Source organism: Ursus maritimus, unplaced genomic scaffold, assembly GCF_017311325.1.
Source record: "Ursus maritimus isolate PB19 unplaced genomic scaffold, ASM1731132v1 scaffold_14, whole genome shotgun sequence".
In the NCBI taxonomy this organism is placed as follows: domain Eukaryota; kingdom Metazoa; phylum Chordata; class Mammalia; order Carnivora; family Ursidae; genus Ursus; species Ursus maritimus.
The window spans coordinates 27,408,476-27,427,025 of NW_024423786.1; the positions used below are offsets into that span (position 1 = coordinate 27,408,476).

Sequence of the window (18,550 nt, forward strand, 5' to 3'; positions counted from 1 at the left end):
GGAAGCCAGGGTATCTCTCCCTCTCTTTCTCTTGGTGCTTTGGGCAGCATCTTCAGCAGTGGCTGCTTCTCTGTCATGGTTCGTGCTCCTTCTGGATGTCTCCTCCTTCCATTGTCCCTGCTTCTGCCACACAGTCCCCATCCTCTGCTCTAATAAGACCCCCTCTTCCCTTTATGCCTCTTGCTCGGGGATTAGCAAACACCTGCCAATAGGCAAAACTGAGGATATTTTGTAGGTACTTATATAATGTTTAAAATGTAACCATTAAAAAATATATAAACCATTCTCAGCTCACGCACCATGTGAAAAAGGCAGTGGGCTGGATGGATTTGGCTCAAGAGCCTTACTTTGCCATCTCCTGCTCTCACCTTAGGGGTGGGGGTGGTGTCGTATAGTTGCTAACCTCTGGATTATCTCTTGGTCCCCTTTCCTATCATTCAAGCCCTGTCTCCCTAGTTGCCTATCTTAACTCTTAAAAATTGAGCCATCAGGGATGAGCTCTCTGTTCCTGACTGGACCTTGACTGATACCAGCAATGACTTGTTTACAACCATATTTCAAGTAGAATTATTGTCTACTGTATAAATTTCTTATGGCTTTCTGAAATGTGGGTGCAAACATGTCTCAATGGAATACTGTAAGTTTCCATTTAAGTTAGGTCAGGTGGCTGCCTATGTGTGTGTTGTTGACCATTCTGGTTGATGTCCTCATGCAGTGTTGAAAAACTCACGGTACCAAAAGGTGCCTATAAGCCTAAGTTGGCCCCCATGCTGACCAAAGCTACCCAACATCACTGGCAAAAGTGATAGAGAAAGCTGAGAAAAGATGACTAACAAGGTTGGGCTGTAGATGCAAATTCCCATAGGAGGTGAGCATGGATGACAATGCGGATAGTGCTACATACCACACAGCACCCTCTCCATGGCCTCCGCCCCTCTCCAAGCCACCACCACCCTTCCCCTGGATTGCTGCAGCTGTCCCCTAACTGGCCTCCCTGACTCCACCACTGCCCCCCATGCCCTCTGACGACTATCTATTTTATAGCCACAAGCAAGATCTAAAGTTGCGTGGTTCTGCTGCTCAAAACATCCAAAGACTTCCATCTCACCTTGTATAAAATCCAAATTCATCATATTATCTCATGAGACCCTATGTGATCTGGCTTCTGTCTGCTTCTTCAAGTTCATCTCCTGCCGCCCTCCCTCCGCCTCATTCCAACCAGAAAGGCTGGTCTCCTTGCTGATCTTCAGACTCTCCCCAAGCTCAGACATCAGGCCTCTACACTTGCTCCCCCCCCTCCCAGGAATATACCCCAAAGGTCTTTGAGGCAAGCTCTGTCACTCGCTCTCCTCTCTCAAGGCTTGGAGGTCTGCACTCCAAAGGCACTTCTCAGGGAGGTTTCCCCCAACCAGCTAATCCAACACAGCGTGGCTCCTCCTGCAATTTCCTTTATATTCTTAATTTCCTGTCAGCATTGTCCATGCTATTCCCTTGGCTTAGAACATTCTTCCCTCTTCTCTTTTTTACTGGCTTAAATGCTCTCCTCAGAGAGGCCCTTGTGAATCATTCTCTCTATATAGGTGTCCTTTAACTCTCTCCACGCCACCAACGCTTATTTTACTTCTCCATGCAATGTTCACCTTCTTCCTGGAAATTACCACCACTCTGTGTGTGTGTGTGTGTTTGCGTGTGTGTGTGTGTGTATTCTTTGTCTATGTCTTTAATGTCTTCCTCCCATCCCCATATAATTGTAAATTTTATGAGGGAAGGGTCTGTGTCCACTTCAATACATACCATGTGTCTACATAGCTCAGGGACTTGTACAATGTAGGTGCTTAATAAATATTTATTGAGAAAATGACTAAATGATACAACACAGGGTCATTCACAGATAAAAGAAAGATGATTAAAGAATCTCCCCACCCTGTTAGAGGCCATCAGTCACCCACCCACATCTCTCTGGGTTTCTATAATGGTTTTCAAATGCAAGCATCCGAGATCTCTGCTTGAAGGCTTTGTTGGGCTACAATTGTATGCTCGGTCTACATGCAGTGCCAGGGAGTTAACAGGACCTGCAGTAGTAGCTTTTGACAAATGGCCAACAGGAGTTGGTAGATAATTATCCCCGCTTCATCACTTGCCTGATAGAATTACTCTGAAGCATATTATCTGTGTTCTCCAGAAGTCTCAGTTGCCCTAATTGATCATGGTGGTACCTTGCCCATTAATCTACTCTATTGGTTTTCTTCCCTTTCCCCATGCCTTACTGGTGCTGCCAGGGATCACCTGCCCGGACACCTACAAATCCTTGTGTCAGGGGTGTTTCTGTGAGAACTCAAATTAAGGCATCCTCTTAAGTCCCCATCACCACTCACCTTTTGGGGAAATGTTGCAACATAAGTGCTCCAATCTACACAGGTCAGGAGGGGGATTGTGGGGTGCGGGTGGAGTAATTTGTCATTCACTGATTTTTTCATTTAACTCATTACATGCCAGCAGTCACTGAACCACATTTTCTGTGGTCTCAGCAGACACTCCCTACAAATGACAGAAATCTCCAAATAGGGTTGTCCTTATCCTTGGTCTACAGCTATGCTCTGGTGCCAGTTCCTTGATTACTTCTATTAATCAAGGGCACCTGGGTGCCTCAGTCAGTTAAGCGGCCAACTCTTGCTTTCAGCTCAGGTCATGATCTCAGGGTCCTGGGATGGAGTGCTGCATCTGGGTCCATGCTCAGCAGGGAGTCGGCTTGAGGATTTTCTCTCTCCTTCTCCCTCTCTCTCTCCCTCTGCCTCTACCCCCACTTATACATGCATGCTCTCTCTCTCTCTCTCCAATAAATAAATAAATCTTTAAAAAAAAAAACCATTAATCGTATCTACGACAAGGACATTACAATTCAGTAAATTCTTCGTGTGTGCCAAACTCTGTGTTACACAAATAACTTGTATGACTTAACTGAAAAGTCACAACCATAGTAAGAGGAAAGTACTATTATTTCCTTCTTACAATAAGGAAACCTAGCCCCAGGGAGATTATAACTTGCCCATCCGCGAGGTGGCAGAGCTTGGGTTCGAAGCCAGATGTTTGGCAAAAGATACACCATTAACCCTTTGGCTACATCACCCTCAAATCTCCCCAGCTCTCCCTGCCCCATAGAACCACCAGGTCTCATCACACACAAAATTTATTTTAATGCACAACATTATGATGAGATACTGTAGTTATAAAGTTTCTGAAACGTTAGCCAAAAGAGTGAAACCCTTCGGTAATGAGAAACAATAAACAAATGCTTAAATGTAATTGCAAATGCAGCATTTCCTGAACACAAGGAATAAAACATTGCAGCCCTTAACATTTTTATTTTCCCCAAATTGGCGCTTATGGTAAAAAGAAGAGTTTATCACCACTGCTCTAGGGTATGGTTCTTAGAGAAAAAATGTTTTCCCCCCAACAGAGCTAGCATTACTAGGTAATGGCCCAAACTCCACAGATTTCCTGGCATCAACCTGCACCTGTCCCCATGTTCCAAACAGCAGTGGCAGAATCAGAGCAAGTGGCTGTGGTTATAAAGAGGAGAACAGGGCTTATGCAGCCAGCTCCCAGCTGAGCACCCCAGTTTGCCTTTCCCTCAATACAGAAGACCCCTTTTCAAATTCCATTTCAAGAATCACGAGGAACAGACTCAGGATCTCATTCCCCCATCCCACTCAGGCCACACAACCCCGAGAGTACTGAGCATTCTCCATTCTGTCACTTTGGGCGGATTTCATTCTCCCAATAGTTTAATGAGAAAAAAAATACAGACCTGATGCTACCTTCAAGGACAACCCAAATAAACATTAAAGATAAGAGCTAAAAACAAGTTAATAAATGTGAGACAGTTAAATACGTATGCACTTTTTAATGTTTGCATATGGGAGACAGAGAGTTGGGGAAGCTACCATTCTGGGTAAAATATAACATAATAAAGGAGTTGTTTTGTTGTCTTGGGGGTATTTTGGCTAATTAACTAGAATAATCATCTTTTTTAGCTCTCTATTTTTAATTCCTTTCTTGATAATGAAAGTAAAAATATTATACTAAAAGAGAACTTACTGAATGCCAGGCCTTGTTTTAAGCATTTCCCATGTAGAATTCACTTAATACAATACTACTGTGAAATACATAAGTAACAATGTCTCTGTTTTACAGGTAAAACAAGGATGTAGGCAACTTTCTCAATAAAACATAGCTGGTAAGTATCAAAGTGGGGATTTGAACCCAGGCAGTCCATCTTTATAGTTCAAGCTATAGCATGCTGTTTCAGTAGGTTAACAGTATAAAAAATCATAAAACCTTATTGTAGAAAATCTGGAAAATGTGGAAAGTATAAAAAGAATATTTGATTCATTCATAATCTCACCACAGAGAAATAAATCAACATTTTGATGCAATGGTCATGACCCAATGTCCATAAATACGATTTAGTTTTTGTTATTTGGGTATCCCATGAGGAAATTACTGTGGTTAACAATGAAATTTAGTGAATATATTTGGGATGGACTTACAAAGTATAGACTATGTCTTACACAAAACTGATTTTGGAGGCACCACAGATCACTTCCAAAATCTAAGCAATCTTCTATTTTTCAGAAACTGAGGTTGAAGTAATGCTAGTATGACTTCCAACTGGAAGAGACCCAACATTATGCTAAGATACCATGAATAGAGAACACCAACTGTGGCTTCATACATGAAACCTGAATGAGAAACCTTAAGGGGAGATGTTCTGAACTGAAGGGAGTTGGTTTTCACATGTCAACATCATACAAGATGAATTTACAGTGAGAGGAAATAGGGATTTATCTTTATCTATTTATCCATCCATCCACCCGTCTTCTTTAATGTTTGTAATTCAACCAATACTTAGGTTGGACTACCCCAAAGCAGGCCCTGAGATCATGACATGATCATGTCATGACATGACATGATCCAACTGTTTTTGGAGGCTTCATCTCTGGAAATACCAACACGACAGTGGAGAACAGGAATGGGAAAGATGGTAATAAAAGGTGTGTTACCAGATTTTCACTGCACGCAGAGCTATCCTGCTGGGTACCTCTCAGAGATGGTATGGAACATGCTTTAGAGTTGTACCCCATGAGACAGGTGGAAGTTGGGATATTTATCCTCCAACTTACATTTATTATTGGATGAAGACTGCTCCAGGAGACAGAAACACCCCAACATTTCTGGCCTGCCCTGCGTACTGACCAAGCAAGTTCCTGTAGCCACACAAAGACTTCTAACAGTCGTAAAAGCTTGCAGTGAAAGCCTGCATAAAAGCAGTAGTTGTGAATGGTGAGAGACTGGGAGATATGGGCATGGCAGCATTTGTCACAGCCAGCTAGTAAAAAATAAAATAAGATCAGAATCATTACATACGTATAGTTTTGTTTTCTGGTTAGTCACCTTATACAATGCCCAGAGTATTTCCAATATCTTTAAATGTTACTTGAGAAAATGACTTTTAATGGCTGCCTAGCCTTTCATTTTATGGATGTACCACAATTTATTTAATTGATTCCCTATTTGGAGGCATAGAAGCTGTTTCTAATTTTGAAGAACTTAAAATAATTCAACACTGTACACACTTCCTTCTCTATATCTCTGTTATTTCTTTAGGATAAATTAATCAAGGGCAATCTTGTTAATTATCTAAAGCAGTGATTAGTACTCCTCAATCTACAATAATGCTTGAAATTGGCAGTAAACCTAATATTTTTAATTTTTCTGGGGGGGGTGTCTCAAGACCTGTAAGTGACATAATAATTTATTTTTCATTTTAAACCTTCTTGTATTCTTCATATTCAGTTGTTCTCAAATGATGGAAGATTTTTACACACTGGAAACTTTATTATTGTTTACCCAAAGTGGGACGTTTATCACCACATCATTAAATGAGCTAATTACTTTCAAGAAGCAGGAGGTGAATGTTCTCCGTAAACATCATCTCATGCAGGCTTAAGGTAAGATGGTTAGAATCCTTGGAATTTTGCACTCTACTTGTCTGAGGGAAAGCATACTGAATTCTACTTCTCATTCTCCAACAGTCTGGCACGCTTTCTTTCCCACTAAGAAGTCCTTAATAACCACCATCAGTTATATCCACTGGTCTTTTTTCATAGTTTTCGCTTCTTTACTTCTTTGAAGTACTGAGTGGCACTACTCATTACCTGCTGTGAAGCCTACACTTTGCTGTTTGTCCCACCTCTTCTTCTCCACTTGGCTCTTCTTGGTTTCCTCAGTCATTCCTCTCATCCTCCATTTGTTTTAAGTGCAGGTATCTCCCACAGGTGAGCCCTGTGCTCCCATTCTTGCATCTCTCTTGGGGACCTCTCTTCTTCCAGGACATCCTTTTCATTGCATGAAGACAACTCTTTTGACCTCCATTCAGGCTTCGCCTCTCTCGTCTAATATGGGTTTAGCACAAACTTTCCTGACAGAAAACACCTTACACTCTACAGGATCAAATCCAAATCTATATTCTCTGCTTCAATATGGTTTTCCCTATTATTCCCTTCTCACCATCTTTAACTCTTTCTCCCTAGTCAATCCCTTTGAAATTCCAGGTGTTCTAAAATCTTGCCAAGAATTGCCTTTCCACCTTTCATTTTTTTCTATCACATGTTTTGCTCTGACTCACCGTGCTTCAAACAGTCTGAACATTGTTTTCTTTAGTTTTTACTCAAATTAGTAGAATATATGAAATCCAAAAGTTTAGAATTGATTTTCTATGTGATGTTGACCAAATTGCTCTTCACTCAGTCTTCTCTGAGTAATGGTAACCTGCTTCACTGGATTGGTATAATGATCACAACATATATACGTAAGGGTGGCTAGCACGGTGTTTGGTACATGCAGACTTGCAATGAGTATTTGCATTTTTATTCGTTCATCACTCAGACCCATCAGAACTAACTTTGCTATGAAAATCTTTGTTCTGATAGCTCTCAAACTCTCTACTCTAACATTTATCTTCCATTTGACCTTCATCGAGTATCCATGCAGAGTGTTGGTTGGCTTTCTTTGAGTACACTTTCTCTGAAAATTAAATTCCTTAAAATAAAAAAAAACTCTACTTCACACTTCTGTGTATAAAGGGCTAAAAATTTTGAATCCAGAACCTTCCAAATTATCAAGTTTTTTAAAGCCAAATTACCACACATAGTAGATAAGAAAATAGCTAAATATTACTTGCTCATTTTAATCGCAAGTCAAAAGGAAGGTCAGAAGACAAATATCTTATGCCCATCGTAAAAGGATATATTGCTGAATGTAAATTCCTTCTGATATGAGTCCAAAAAATGTACATGTGGTGGTATAAAGGAGCTACACGCTTTGGCATATTTATCAGAAGCAGCACACAAATATTTTGTAAATTATCTAGCATTTTCTAAATTGACTTTATCCCACACCTGATAATCTGATAAGGAAGTTAAGTAGCTTCCTTTGCTCTGTCGTTTATAGACTTGGCATTAGAGTTTATTGTCTTCCTTGTGTTTGCAATAAACGGAATACTTAGAAGCTGCTGAATGTTCTTCTGTTTATTTCTAAGATTATGATCAAATCATTGGCATTGGCTTGTAAAGTTTTGGGAGAAAATAACCTTTTGAATGATTTACATTACTAGCCTGTTGCTAACCCAACTTCTTCTGAAACAAATGACATCAAAATAATCTCTATAAATTCTAGATGTGGTCCCTTACCATTGACAGCTTCCCCAAGAAGATAATGGCACACCATTTTGAATTATCTAAATGTACGGATGAAATTGCAACTCTAGTAAAAACGGAGCTTCTTTGGAATGGTATGGCTATCTCTTAGATGGACACTAATGGGACAAAAGTGAAAGACACGCTGTGGGATGAGTGGGCTAATCTCGATTCCTGAATAGTAGACACTAAATGTCGTACAGATGTGGTAAGCAGAGTGCCAAAAGCTTTCTTGTTTTCTTCTAGAACAGTGGTTTTTATAGTGCTTCTAAGAGATGAGGGTTCTAAGGAGATACTGGAGGTGCTGCAGCAGAGGGTGGGCGATGTGTGTGGCAGGGAGAGGGTGAAGGACAACCAGCTCTGTGCTTCAAGCCCCTTTCCTCACTGGCTTCACCTTTCTCCCAGACTCCTATCTGTTCTATATATAGAGCTTCTGAGCAAGGTAGTGTTTAGAAGACAAGTGTCTGCTACTGAAAAAATAATGGTTGAGTATCTTTGTTTCAGAACCCAAGTAAAAATATTTCAAAGAAGAGGACCACTGTCCTCTTTGATGGCAATAAACATTTTTATCTAATTTCTTCAGCTGCCTTTTATTGGGCCAGTAATACATCTTGGGAAGAAAATTAAGCCCATACTGGAAACTGTTTGCTTGAAGTGTCTTTTCAAGTTGTACATTTGGCCAAGGACTGCATGAAATTAAATATTACCCTGCTCTCCACCAAAAAAAAAAAAAAAAAAAAAAAGGCACTGTTTTCTTGTCTAAACAGGTCTCTTGATTACTCTCTTCCAGTTTGAGAGACAGAGACCTGTGTTCAATGTTTAGTGACCTGTTGATCTTCAAATCTTAATGAACTGACCTTCAAGTCATCTGTTGCTACTAATCTTTTGGTAGGAAATCATTGTAGAAGGCAATGCAGAACTTACAATTTCATGAACAATGTTACTAAGCATCCTACCCCTACTGCCCAGCCATTGACATTTCTTATCTCCTACGCTAGATCCCAGCCATTGGTAGTTCTTATCTCTTATCCTAGATCCCACATATTGACCAATGAGCGTGCACTGGCTTGGCCATTCTTCATTAAAGCCAAGGAGTTTATCCAGAACTTCAGAAGTGTCGAGCACCCCTTCTCCTATCATCAGCTTCATTTCTACTCAAGCAGGTAGCTTTTATTACCAAATTACCAGGGATTCTATGCTCAGTTTTTCTGAGCTTTGCACTCTCTTATTAGTTTAGAAAGTATCTACTTGAGCAGAGGTATTTGCAACTTTTATCAGTTCTACTCTCAAAAACCATTCAGTATATTGGTGTAAATGCCACTTCCCATGACTCATTGGCTATGAGCTGAGGCACTTTTGTTTTGGACTAGGGAAAGTTCACTAAATCAATATACTAAGGATGTGTTCCATGATACACAGATCCTCTGAGATGCTCAGTGAAAAAAGGTGTCTGCGGTCAAACATATTTGGGAAACACTGTATTTCTCTTGGTGATTCAAAATGTGCATTAGAAAAGCAGAGTGTTAAGAAGTATTTCTTAGATTTATTTGACCATATAATTTTTAAATTATCCCTCACCTCTTCTCTCCCTCCCTCCTTCTTTTCTTCATTAAACATTAAATATCTAGGGCTCCATGGGAAAGATTTTGGAAACTGTACTTTCCTATTTCAGAAAATTTTCAGGGGTCAATTTCTACTTTTCTCTGTAATTCCAGAGCCAGCACCATGTCTGGGACAAGGTGATTACCCAATAAATGTTAAATTGGAGTGAACAAGAGAGTAGATTAATGAGATGCCAAACATTGCACTGAAAGTTGTTTTAAAAAATAATACAAGGGATGCCTGGATGGCTCAGTCAGTTAAGCGTCTGGCTTTGGCCCAGGTCATGATCCCAGGGTCTTGGGATCAAGTCCCACATTGGACTCCTTGCTCAGTGGGGAGTCTGCTTCTCCCTCTGCCTGCTGCTCCCTCCTACTTGTGCTCTCTCTCTCTGTCAAATAAATTTAAAAAATCTTAAAAAATATATATATACCAGGTAGCGGTGCCTGGGTGGTTCAATTGGTTAATTGTCAGACTCTTGATTTTGTCTCAGGTCATGATCTCAGGGTCATGAGGTTGAGCCCAGCATCAGGCTCTGCATTGAATATGCAGCCTGCTTAAGATTCTCTCCTTCCCTCTTCCTCTGTCCCTCCCCCTCCTCTAAAATAAGAAAGAAGAAAGTGCCCTCTGTAAGTATGAGCAGCCATTCCCTACCTGAATGGGTAGGCAAATGCTATGTCAATGCTGAGGTTACTTTCCGTCTTGTTGACACAGTCCACACTCAGCCTCAGGCCTCCGGAATAGCCACCGCATGTTGCAAATGCAAAGATTGCAAAAAGCTGTGGAGAACAAAGAAACAAGAAAGAAGGGAGTCATTAGAATCATGCTAATCTAATGAAATATATCAAGAGGAGTTTAGTGTCTGGGAGGAGAGAGGTTACGGTTCTTCTGAAATGTGACATCATATTTGGTTCAGGCTGGAAGATGAAAGCAAGGAGGATGACAGGGACTGCAGAGGTGGTTGAAAAAATCATCGAGCAAGCTGGGGTAACTCTGCTTGGAGGAAAACTGAACACAAGGACAAAATACCCATGTTTGTGTAAAGAGCTGTCATGCCTCAGAAGGTAGAGATATGATCTCACATCAAAACATCTGGAAAGTTACACACTAAGGGATTAAATGACAGATGTCTCCAGCTGGGAAGAATTTGAGGTGTCTCCTTGCTTTCTTCTTTTGGTTTTATCTGTATTTTTTGCAATAAACATGTTTTATCTTTAGGAGTAGTATAGTTTTTTTTTTTTTTTTTTTTTTTTTTTTTTAAGGCATAGTCAGAATTTGAGAGCTAAAGAGCTGAGGGAGAGTAAATGAGTATCTAAAAGGTGCTACTTCAGGGGCGCCTGGGTGGCTCAGTCAGTTAAGCGGCTGCCTTTGGTTCAGGTCATGATCCCAGGATCCTGGGATCGAGCCCTACATTGGGCTCCCTGCTCAGCAGAGAGCCTGCTTCTCCTTCTCCCTCTGCCTGCCGCTCTGTGTGCTTGTGCTCTCTCTTTGTCTGTCAAATAAATAAAATCTTTAAAAAAAAAAAAGTATTTAAAAGGCACTACTTCAGGGTATCCAATTTCAATATATGTCAGCCTCAAAACCTCCCTGATTGTTACATCTTTTTATCACCTGCTCTTTGTCAACTACTAAAAGGTTCAACTGGTTACCAGTGAATGTCATAGTCTATCCTGGGGTAGAACATGGGTCTGTGGGAATTAGGTACTGAAAATTAGGAGCAGGCAATCAGGGAAGACTTCAAGAAAGAAGACACACCTGGGAGACCAAGGATGGCCTAAGATGGGAAGCAAATGCTAAACTTTGTCTGCTTAGTTTGGCTAAATTCAAAAGTGTTTCCTGCTCATTTCCAAAGGAAGTCAATCAAGTGCACCTAACACTAACCCACATTGTAATAGTCCTATGTATTTTATTTTCATTTTGGAATTCAGCTTCTTGAGGTCTTTTGAGGCCCCATCAGGATCACTAGTTCACTTTGCATAGCGAAGCAGAATTATTTGTATAAGGGCTAAATGCATGGGCTCTGGAATGTGACCTTGGGAAAGTTCCTTAATTTCCCCATGCCTTGGTTTCCACATCGGTAAAAGAGCATTGAGAATAACTCCTCTGGGTCACTTTGCTATTCATGACATAAAGCAGACAGTTGCTGTGGACAAGAAGGCTGCTGGAACTGGCAATGTTACCAAGTCTATTTGGAAAGCGCAGAAGGCAACATGAGTGTTTTCCATAACACCTGCCACCTCAGCCTTACTCGGTAGTGGAAAAATCTCAGAGCTGTTGGCCTCAATTGGCCATCTAACTTTACTAGGAAAAAGACTGGTTAATGATAAAACCTTCACAGGAAAAGGAATATTTTGGGGACCATTTTTTTGTCCTGTATGTGGCAGTTTTAAGTTACTAGTTTTTAAAAATCAGTATTTTAAAAATGGAAACAACTTGACCAAAAAACATAGTAGATATCATAAGAGAAAACTGTGTTTATGTGTATTAATGTGTATAAAGCATTTAGAAAAGATCCTGGCAGAGGAAAATACTCAATAAACGTTAACAAATGTTATTACTCTAAAGGGATGTGGATGGCCCCTTAGTAAGATGTTCCAGGCCATAAAATAGGAAATTTAGACTTACTCTTTAGCTAAACTGACACAACCATCGCCCCCAGTTAACCAGCATCCAAGCACTCCAGAAAAACGGATCTGTTTTGCTTTGCTTTTCTTCCTAATTTGCCTCATCAATAGCATTTGAGGAGGCGTTCAGAAGCTACTCCAATCCACTCCACCATCTGGGGCTGATACACATGGAACACCAAGGCTGAAGGGAACCTGATTTTTATCCCTGTGGTGTGCATCTGCTCACTTCTCACGACCAAATGCTCTCTTCCTGTCAGCTCTTGGTATTGGTAAGAATAAGGAGGAAGTGAGTGTAAGCGCTCAGTGCTTAAACCTAAGTTGTATTATATAATACTGATGTCTCGGCCCTTTGTGCCATGTCAGAATACTGCCTTTGATATAAGACTGCTTCCAGAACAGAGAGTGGAGTAATGGCGCCCTGAGCTCTGTGGCATGGCTATGGAAACAGCCCTTATTCTGTTCAAGCTTCCTCACCTGTAAGACAGGAATGTCCTCTGTATCTTCTGAAATCACTGAGAGAATTAAATGAGAAGGAATACATATTTATGGACAGTCCCTCTCAATTCATGCAGAGATTTATGTGGTATTTACACATGTGCACTTCTATGGGGCTAGAGTCCTAAGTGTGTGATCAGCACTTGTACATGTCAAGGTTAGGAGAAATTGTCTATTCTTGCCATTACTAAGTGCCTACTATGGGCCAGGTATTGGGCCCAGAACTTAACATATATGATATTATTTTCTCTTAACAGCAATGATGTGTGTGTGTGTGTGTGTGTGTGTGTGTGTGTGTGTGTGTGTGTGAAGCTTAGCATTCCCATATTAAAGAGGTAGCAGAAGAGCATAATGGCTCTAAGCAGTTGCATTTAAAAAAATTCCTCGAAACATTAAAATGTAGCAAGTTAGAGTTGACGGGACATAAAGATAAATCCTGTTAATTTCAGTGCTTAGTAGCTATAAGGGAACTACTCTTAGCTTTTCATCTTACATTAAAGTGCTTTATATACAGTAAGGTATTATTAATACTACCATGTAATGAACTTAAGATGGAATGATAATTATGTATTTAACTATTCAAAATGTTAGATGCAAAGAAGGAAAGTGTCAGACTTAAAACCACACACACCACTAGTTTTTCTTCTAACTTCTATCGAGCTCTGAAAACATGAAACATTGTACTGGAGTTAAATATGATACCTATGGGCTTTCTTTCTTTTTTTTTAAAATATTTTATTTATTTATTTGACAGAGATAGAGACAGCCAGCGAGAGAGGGAACACAAGCAGGGGGAGTGGGAGAGGAAGAAGCAGGCTCACAGCGGAGGAGCCTGATGTGGGGCTCGATCCCATAACACTGGGATCACGCCCTGAGCCGAAGGCAGACGCTTAACCGCTGTGCCACCCAGGCGCCCCTACCTATGGGCTTTCTGGTTAACTTTCTCCCTTCCCCCAGTCCTTACTGATTAAAGGGAAATCATACTGTGTGACCGATATCAAATTCACATGGGTTTGGTGAGGATTAAACAGATAATGTCTGTACAACACTGGGAGAGTTAGATCCTGCTGAGTGAGTAACGTATTACAGGCATGGTTGATTCCATATTTGGGAGAGTGAAATCAACTCTGTCAGACTATATCAGCCAGGAGCCTAGTTCTGTAATTGGAATACATCAAGACAGAGTGGGGAGAGGGGACCGGAAGCTCTCTGGTGGGTCAAAATTCCCTTGGTGTTTAAGAGGAATATACAGTGGGAGGGAACTTGGAAAATGCTCTCATGGATTCCCCTCCCAGAAGTCTGCCCAGCCACTCCTCCCGAGGTGGCTGGGCAGAGCGGTTGTGGGAGTTTTAGGCAGAACCTGAGTTTGAGTACATTTCCTAGCTGTCTGACACTGAGCAAGTTATTGAACTTCTCCAAACCTCAGTTCCTACATCCCCTAAATCAGAACTAATTTACTGGTTCATTCAGCAGACGTTTAATGGTGTACTTACTGGGTGCCAACTGGGAGGGAAAAGGAAGATGCAAAAGAGAAAACACAAAGACAAAGAAAGCCCCTGCTCACTGTGGAGCTCAACGCTGGATGGGGAGACAGAGTCAGAAAGAACATACCAGTGAAACAATTACAAATTGTGTTATGTGTTGGAGGCTCTTCTAGACAGGGAGGTACACCTGAGGAAAGTCACATTTAAGCTGAGACCTTGAGGATGAAGGAGAGGAAGCCATGGGGAGTGGAGGGAAGTGCTCTGGGTAGAGGGAACAGCTCAAGTGAAACCCCACGGGAGGAAAAGCTTGCCAGTGGAAGGTCAGTGTGGCAACCAGAATATTAAGGAGGCTAAGAAGAATAGTGTTTGCCTCACACAGTTTTGTGTGCCTTAGCTGGGAGAACATATGTAAAGCATCAGTTTCACAGCCTTCAGCAAACATTAAAGTGTCTCCTCCTTCTTCTTCCTCTGCTACTATGACTATTACTACTACACTATTGAAGAAACTGAGAACTCCAGAGGAAAATCCACTTGCCCCACTCAGCTACAGCAGAGTTGGAACTAGAATCCTGGTCTCTTGGACTCCCTGAATCAGCATTCTTTTAATTAGCTCTACAATAGGAGGGAGAACAATTTCTGGCCACCTGGGCGGGAGTTAACTGTCAAATGTTCTGGTCTTCTTTGCCCAGAAATGCACCATGGTGCTTTAGTGGCCTGGTTCTCCATGTTTCTCCTGAGTGTCTCACAGGCACAAATGCACAAACTCACTAGCCGAACAGAATGGATGCTTTGTGCTCAATTTGTCTTCCCTCCCTCCTCCTTCCCTCCCTTTCCCTCCTACCTCTCTTCCTCCCTTCCTTCCTTTCTTTCCTTCCTTCTTTTCACTTTTGATCAGGTAAAGGATTTTAGAAGGAGGTTCTTGGAAGACTGTGAAGGGACAGAAACTTCCTTAGCTTGACAACCTTTTCTCTGAAAGGTCATTAAAATTAGCAAGAGGAAGGTTTGTGCATCTTGTAGATGCTTGACTCTGCAAGGCTAACACTGCAAGGCTAACGCTAGAACTGTGTTATGTAGCCAAGATGGAATGAGAACTGGAGGTGGGTCCTACAAGTCTGAAGAGAGAAAAGAGCCTGAGACGACTGGGTATGTGGGATGTTAGGAAGAGATGAGTGAGGGACAAGAGAGAAAGACCTCGAGTGGAGGCTGGCTCTGCAGGGACTACAAGCAGCTTGATGAGAGACGTGAAGACATGGAGTCTGGGTGTGTGCATATGTATGCATGTGTCATTTTTTCCAAACCCTGGGCTCTGCAGGTACATCTTCAGCTAGCGCTGCATTCCTTTTGGTAATGCAATCTACTTACTCACCTTCGTAGATACTGGGGTCATAACCCTGGGGCAAAAGTCCATTTACCCAGCCAAGTGAAATTATAAAACCTCTGTGTGGCAATCTTTACTCAAGCTTCCAATTCTCAAACAAAGCAGACACCTCACCCTCCAGGACATTCTAAGATAATCAATATCATAACCACTGGCCCAATCATTCACTTCCCATGAATTCAAGAGACAGAAATAAATCTCCTGCGATGAACACTCATTTCACTACTATCTTGGATGATTTACAGCTCTGTTCCTAACAACAAAAAATTTTTCTCTAAATGGACAAAATTAACCAGCAGAGATTTCCCTTGCATGCAAACTGATTAGAAATACATTCAGGTGAAAGAGACAGAAGAATTGTCTTGCATTTTCTGGCTTAATAAACATCCATAAACCAAAATCAGCCATAGCAGGAATATCTTTGCACACTTAATGATACCAAAGGTTCTTCCCTGGAAAGAGGGCAAGCAGCTCCCTCCTTGGAACTAACTGAACCACATGAGGAATATCAATGAAAGATGTTATTTATCCTTCTGGTTAATTTGTGAGGCATAGTGGAAAGCAATAGGTTTAGAGGAGGACAGGAAATCAGGTTGATTAATGGCTCTCACAGGGACCTGTGGTCTGCAGGAAAGTTAGGGAGGGGACATTTTGCATGGCCTGATTTACAACCTCAGGCATGAAGGATAACTTGGAAGAAATAAGTGAGAGTAAAGAGACTAGGACGAAAGGGATTGGAAAATTGAAACTAGATACTAATACTCATGTTGCCACTGAGCTGCGTGTGCTGACAATCATATCTCCAGGGATAAAGCATTGATTTCTAGCATTTGATTTGCTGATTTCGTGATGTAAATACTCCTCCTATGGCCAATTCCAAGCTACCGTCTTAATACCCGCAAACTTGATTGGAAGGAGAGCTGCACCACGAGCTGAGCTCCTGCATACCACTGCTCCCAAGGGACCTTTTTTGACTCTTCCCAGGAGCAACAGCCTTGAGCTTACTTCACTGACTCACCCCTCTTATTTCTTATTTTCTGTTATTTCATATCACTCACCTTGGGCTTATTGCATTGATTCACTCCTCTTTCATCAGGTGCAACTATTCATCCTTTCATTCATTTATCCACCCAATCTTATTCACTTAGTTATCGTAGCAGAGGCTGTCAATGCCCTGCCTATATCCCCTTAGCTGGGCCTAGAGGTCACCTGCAGCTTCAGGGAGCCAGTCCATGTACAGACCTAAGGCTCCCCTGTCCAACACCCGAGCTTCTCTGCTGAGGGCTTTCTGGAGCAGCAGGAATGCACTCAGCCTGTGCCTGGGGCATGGCAGAAGCCCCCTGGAGTTAATTCTCTGCCGGTTTCTAACCAATTTGGGATGGAAATAAGTGGACAAAACCCTGGTGTTCTTACCCATCTGTGGGGAAGCTCTGAAGTGTGCTCAGTACTGTTTTTTAGAGGCTGTCCCTTGAGATTGAGCCCCCATTGTCTACAGCAACATCTCTCTACTCGTTAATACCTGCTGTGGGCATTCCTTCTTTCTGTCTCAACTCCCTACTCATCATTGTGCCTCTTGGTATCACCTCTCAAGTAAACTTCTTGAGTCAAAATTCCTGTCGCAGGATCTGTTTTGGGGGACTGCAACTGAGACAGTTATCAAACCCTGACCAAGGGCCTATTACTGTTCGGGCACTGTAATGTACCCTAGGATTAATAAAAGGAATTGTGCTTCCTGACACACCTTATCTCATGTCTCTCAGCTTCCAGCTTTTCATACCCTCATCTCCCCAGCCCTCTCTAAGTAAGCTGAGCTCCTTTATAAATAGGAGGTCTTCTCTGACCACATTATCCAGAGCAGGCTTCCTGACCTCAGCCCACCCCAACCCTGGCCCCATAATTCCCTGTCTTTGTTTTTACATGAGCAGATGTCTTAAAAATCTGTATTTTTTGGCATTATTTATTCATCTGTTTATATTTTTTGACCATTTCCCTGAGCAAAGGTAATATACTTGTCTTTGTCTATTGCTGGATCTCTACCCCCTTGGTACAATGCTTGGCATGGTGTAGGTACTCCCTAAATACTTATTGACTAAATTAGTAAAGATAATTCCCTCCTCCGCCTCTAGAGAACTTGCTGTGTATTTGGGGATACAGACAAGTGAATGAAAAGGCAGTGTTTTACTGTGTAACTGGAGCATGTTAAGAGGAAAATATGGTACATATGGTGTGTACTTGCAGAGGAGGGAAGGAGAAATAAAGAATAGCTATCTGGAGAAGTGGATAGCTAAGGAGAAATCAGGAAACCTAGCCAGATTTATCCAGGTAAGAGGGAGAAGAAGAGTATTCTAGGGAGAGAGAACAGAAAGTCAAAGACTCTCAAGTGAGCAAGTGAGGCACATCTGGGCTGTGCATTTGGCACAACTGGGGCAGACACTGCAAGGAGGGAAGAAGGGAGTGACTGTGTTCAAGAGGAAGGCAGGGATGTTTCAGGTATGGTCTGGCAGGGATCCCAAAACTATGGCCCCGGGGTGGTAGCCAGCCATATGCAGCTACATCTATTCACGTGTGTGTATAGTGGCTTTTACACTACAATGACAGAATTGAATACTGGCAACAAAGATCCTGGTCCACAAAGCCAAACATATTTAACATCTGACCCTTAACAGAAATAGTCTGACAGTGGGTAGAAGCCTCAAAGCAACCTGAAGAAACCCCAGTTTTATGAGAGGATTGGGAATTAAACAGGGGAGGGGCATGACAACTATGCATTTCAGACAGGACAAGGTGGTTGCCATGGAGAGTGTGGAGTGAGAGGGAAGGACAGGGTGCTGGAAGACCAGCAAGTGTCTTACTTCTCCAGGCTCTAAACACCCTGTGCCAACAGGACCATGCCCCAGTCATCTTTATATCCCTTACTGCGCCAAGACAGCATTCATGGATCACACGTTTTGCTAAGGCATGAATATATGAATGAATGGGCAAGAGGAGATGAGAGGACGAAGTGTACAGCAAAGCGTATTTTGGCACTGAAAACAATAATAAATGTTATGCTGATGACAGTAACAAGAAAACAATTATATTTCGTTCTCTTCAGTAAGTACATTATTTACATTCGTTATTTAATCCACTCAACAACCCCTTGAAGTAGAAACACAATCCCTCATTTTATAGATGATCAGACTGCGGTAAAACAGCACACCCGAGGTCACA

At 41.7% G+C, this 18,550-nt stretch overlaps 1 protein-coding gene across 1 annotated transcript in view; it reads right to left on the reverse strand.

Moving 5' to 3' along the window:
- The window catches only part of SYNPR (synaptoporin), a 296,784-nt gene that overhangs the window by 106,051 nt on the left and 172,183 nt on the right, over window positions 1–18,550 (reverse strand). The window contains exon 3 of the mRNA XM_040628595.1: window positions 10,011–10,135. Within this exon, the coding sequence (XP_040484529.1) occupies window positions 10,011–10,135 (125 nt within the window). The remainder of the gene's footprint in view (window positions 1–10,010; window positions 10,136–18,550) is intronic.